The sequence below is a fragment of the Gadus macrocephalus genome, chromosome 18, assembly GCF_031168955.1.
Source record: "Gadus macrocephalus chromosome 18, ASM3116895v1".
Classification (NCBI taxonomy): Eukaryota; Metazoa; Chordata; class Actinopteri; order Gadiformes; family Gadidae; genus Gadus; species Gadus macrocephalus.
Window position 1 is genome coordinate 16,497,665 of NC_082399.1, and position 3,865 is coordinate 16,501,529.

General features: G+C 42.4%; 1 protein-coding gene across 1 annotated transcript in view; it reads right to left on the reverse strand.

The window, feature by feature from the left end:
* Positions 1 to 1,689: 1,689 nt before the first annotated feature.
* Positions 1,690 to 3,865, reverse strand: part of hhex (hematopoietically expressed homeobox) — a 4,315-nt gene continuing 2,139 nt past the window's right edge. Inside the window, exons 2-4 of the mRNA XM_060036552.1 lie at positions 2,981 to 3,158; positions 2,785 to 2,835; positions 1,690 to 2,559 (exon numbers count right to left, since the gene is read on the reverse strand). Coding sequence (XP_059892535.1) covers positions 2,233 to 2,559; positions 2,785 to 2,835; positions 2,981 to 3,158 — 556 coding nt within the window. The 3' untranslated portion in view covers positions 1,690 to 2,232. The remainder of the gene's footprint in view (positions 2,560 to 2,784; positions 2,836 to 2,980; positions 3,159 to 3,865) is intronic.

A 3,865-nucleotide genomic window follows, 5' to 3' on the forward strand; every position in this document is an offset into this window, starting at 1 on the left:
AACCACACATTAACTAATATACACACACACGGTCACACATCCTGCGCACACACAAGCAAACACTCATGCAAAAGCACCCGTACAAATACACACTTGCTTGTGCGTGCACACAAACATACACACCACACACACACACACACACACACACACACACACACACACACACACACACCACACACACACACACACACACACACACACACACACACACACACACACACACACACACACACACACAAATACTATTGATTGTCCACTGATTGTTGTAATACAGTGCTGTACTTTAGCCCAACCTGTGTCCAGGGTGTGGTCAAGGACCAGCTCATAGGAAGTATGACTGTCCCGTTTACCCCCTGGGCCAACCAGCCACAGATCACCAATGCAACACAACATAACACCAGGGTATAGGGCAAAACCTTTCTGACTAGACTGAATATATGTATACGCACGTGTGTGTGTGTGTGTGTGTGTGTGGTTTAGTCCTGTTGATTTTAGGCTGCACAATTTGTGAACCTTTACACAACCCAGAGGCTGAGATCAATGTACGCTGTTAGCTTTGGATGGTCCTGCATGTGCAAGGCCACCCGAATCAAGCCACCGCGTTGCGATGTGTTCTGTGAACTCATTTAACTTCCTTTAATCTGTTTCTTTCTGTGTGTGTGTGTGTATGTGTGTGTGATTTGTGTGTGTGGATTAGTGCGAGAGAGAGAGAGAGAGAGAGAGAGAGAGAGAGAAAAAAGTGAGCTACATTGCTACATGGAAGAATATAAATGTATGATTATTTATAAAAACACAATTTCAACTGAATTTGATCTACTAATTATGACGTCACTACAATGAATGATATGTAATATGTAATATAATCTATCTATCTATCTATATGCTGAACTGATACTGTAAAAACAACGGCAACACCATCGGGGAGGATTCAATAATTAACCGAACAGAAACTCCGGGTGTTGACGCGCGGTGGTTGGCTGATTGAGGTTACATGAGCTCTGCAAACCAACGTGTTTGATGGTTGGTTTTGGGGCGGGAAAAGGGGTTAAGTTAAGAAGAAACTCGGACATCCAACAATCACACCGACTTCCAACGCTTCCTCATTTATTCGAAAATATGAATAATATCTTAAAACAAATAAAAGGCTTGATCTGAATTTAGGCTAATTCTTGGTTAAATATTTAAATCAATTACAAAATATTTTGTCAATCCTCAATCAAAAACATGAAAAACTGATTTGATCAAAGGTTTGTTCGGCAATCTCACAATACAAGAGGGTGAGAATAATTAATTTATTCTACTATTCCTTTTATATTAAATGTTAATAATAATACAAAGAATAATAATAATAATACATATAGCCTAATAATTATAATAATTAATGTTTTTATTTTATTTTTATTTATTTTATTAGGGGTTTTACTATTCCTGTTATTATCAAACTTATTATTATTGTAATTATTATTATTGATATAATGGTTGCTAAAATATTTAAAGAGGACAGCGTTGGAAAGCTTCAGCATGCATGTCTACTGTAATGTTGTAGCCTAAATCTGACCGCAATAAAGAATTATTAGCCAACCGCTAAATAGATGGATCTATTCCTATTTATTCCGTTCCTAAACATTCCTATTGTTGACTGCTCATCCTCTCGTCTTAACAAAAATAACGCACTGAAATTGCCTGAAATCCTTGTTTTGTTTAATACTTTTATTGATTATAAAATATGATTGTATCGTTTTTTGTTTTTTTTTTACAAAATAAACAACACAACGCGCACACACACACACACACACACACACACACACACACACACACACACACACACACACACACACACACACACACACACACACACACACACACACACACACACACACACACACACAACACACACACACACACACACACACACACACCTCGTCCGATGTCGCTGCCAAATAAGTCACAGAAGCCGAGACAACTTTAGGTCTAGGGCGAAAGAAACTTATTCTAATTGTGATGAAGAAATCAAATTTCATGATTTAACGTCCCAGTGTGTCTTTTGGACCAGATGTTGTCTCCGGTGAATATCGACTCTCCCGTTCAAACCATAGAAACAATTAAATCATATTTCATATGAAGTCAATGCGGAACACGGGCCATGAGAGATACATTCCACCGAGCCAGGGGGCTTCAGCAGGCCTTGGTTTATATTTTATTTTTCAGGCCAATTGTGGAGCAACTCGTTATTTAGAGTATGTTTCTCTGAATAAAAGAAGCAAGGAAAGTCTTCAGCTCGGTCCTGAGAGAGTAATCCTGTCCGCCCGCTCTCAGCGGGAGGGTTTGACTGGAAGTGATCTCTTCGTGGTCTTCAATGTCCAGCTCCAGGTCGGTCTCGTGGGAAATGTCTGAGTCCGAGTCTCGGTGTGACAGCGGCGAGGCGGCCGAGCGGGGCCCGCGGCCCTGGGGGCTCCCCGGGACCGCCCCGCAAACACTCGAGGCAACGGTTGCATCAGGGCCTTTAGGTCTCCCGGGACCCTCGTCTTCCGCGTCCCTCTTAGCCGCCAGCGGGTTCTCCTGTTGGACCAAAGTAGATAGAATTACTGAGTGTAATGGATGGTACTTTTTTGGTATTCTCTGTGGTATATTATTCTTAAACATATTATTTTTGTTTTATCTTAGGTAGGTCTACAAACAATTCCATTCGGGATTAGCGGGCCGATCATAAATGCCGTTGATGTGTGATACTTAATGATAAATACACAGGCCTAGCATGTGAATGAACCGTGTTTTTTCGTTTACCTGCTTGAGTCTCCGCCACTTCGCTCTTCGGTTTTGGAACCACGTTTTAACCTGATACACATACCACTTATTAGAAATAATTAAATAATTAAATAACAATGGATGATATTATTACGTCTGGTGAGCACAGTTCAACATACATTGTGTAACAAATGTCCTCTCTGAATGATTAAAGACACCACTAATGTGTGGTTACCTGTCTCTCGCTGAGCTGCAGCATCTTGGCCAGCCGCTTCCTCTCCGGGGGTGACAGGTACTTCTGGGTCTCGAACTTCTTCTCCAGCTCGATGGTCTGGTCGTTGGAGAAGCGGACCTGGCCGCCTTTCCTCTTGTGCAGGGGCCGCTGGATGAACGGGGGCCAGAGCAGTGGCTTCCTGTGGAGGGACCACACATACGATTTAAACTATAAAACTATAGCCTACCATACGATAATTAAATAATAAAATAAATTATAAACATGAATAAACATGACTCAATACTAGAGGCCGAGGTTGCATGCGCGCTTTTAGGGAAGAAGGTCGTGACAGAGAAACTATGGCCAAATATCCGCTCATGTGCTTCCTGCTGTGCGGTGAGATTAGCCTACACCGCTGGCCTTGGTCTAAACACACAGAGCAGTAGCCTATAGGAACACTGTGATCAGGGACATGCGTTATTATTAATAAGGTTCGTTTGTCCCATTACATCAGCTGCACAACTGTCACATCAGTCTCCATACGACTTTAAACACTAAGATAAGACTTTAAACACTGAGCCTATTCATGGAGATTCATGAAGAGCAAAACCACGAGAAGCATGATCCACCAAACAAGGCGCCTGCCTTTAAAGCCCAATACTCTGGAATTAAATATCTCTCCCATATTAATTACTAATAAACCATCATCAACCAAGTCAACACGAACCCCCCGGAATGCTGAGCTCTGCTTTATTCCAACGGTCCTCTTCGGGGTGGGGGGGGGGGGGTGGGGGGGGGTAGAGGAAGTGCAGCAGTATGTGTGTGAGCGGAGCGGCTATCAGAGGCCGAGTGTTTCCTGAATAAGGCAGTATTGAGGATGTCGATAAAACAATCAGCGGCGTGCAG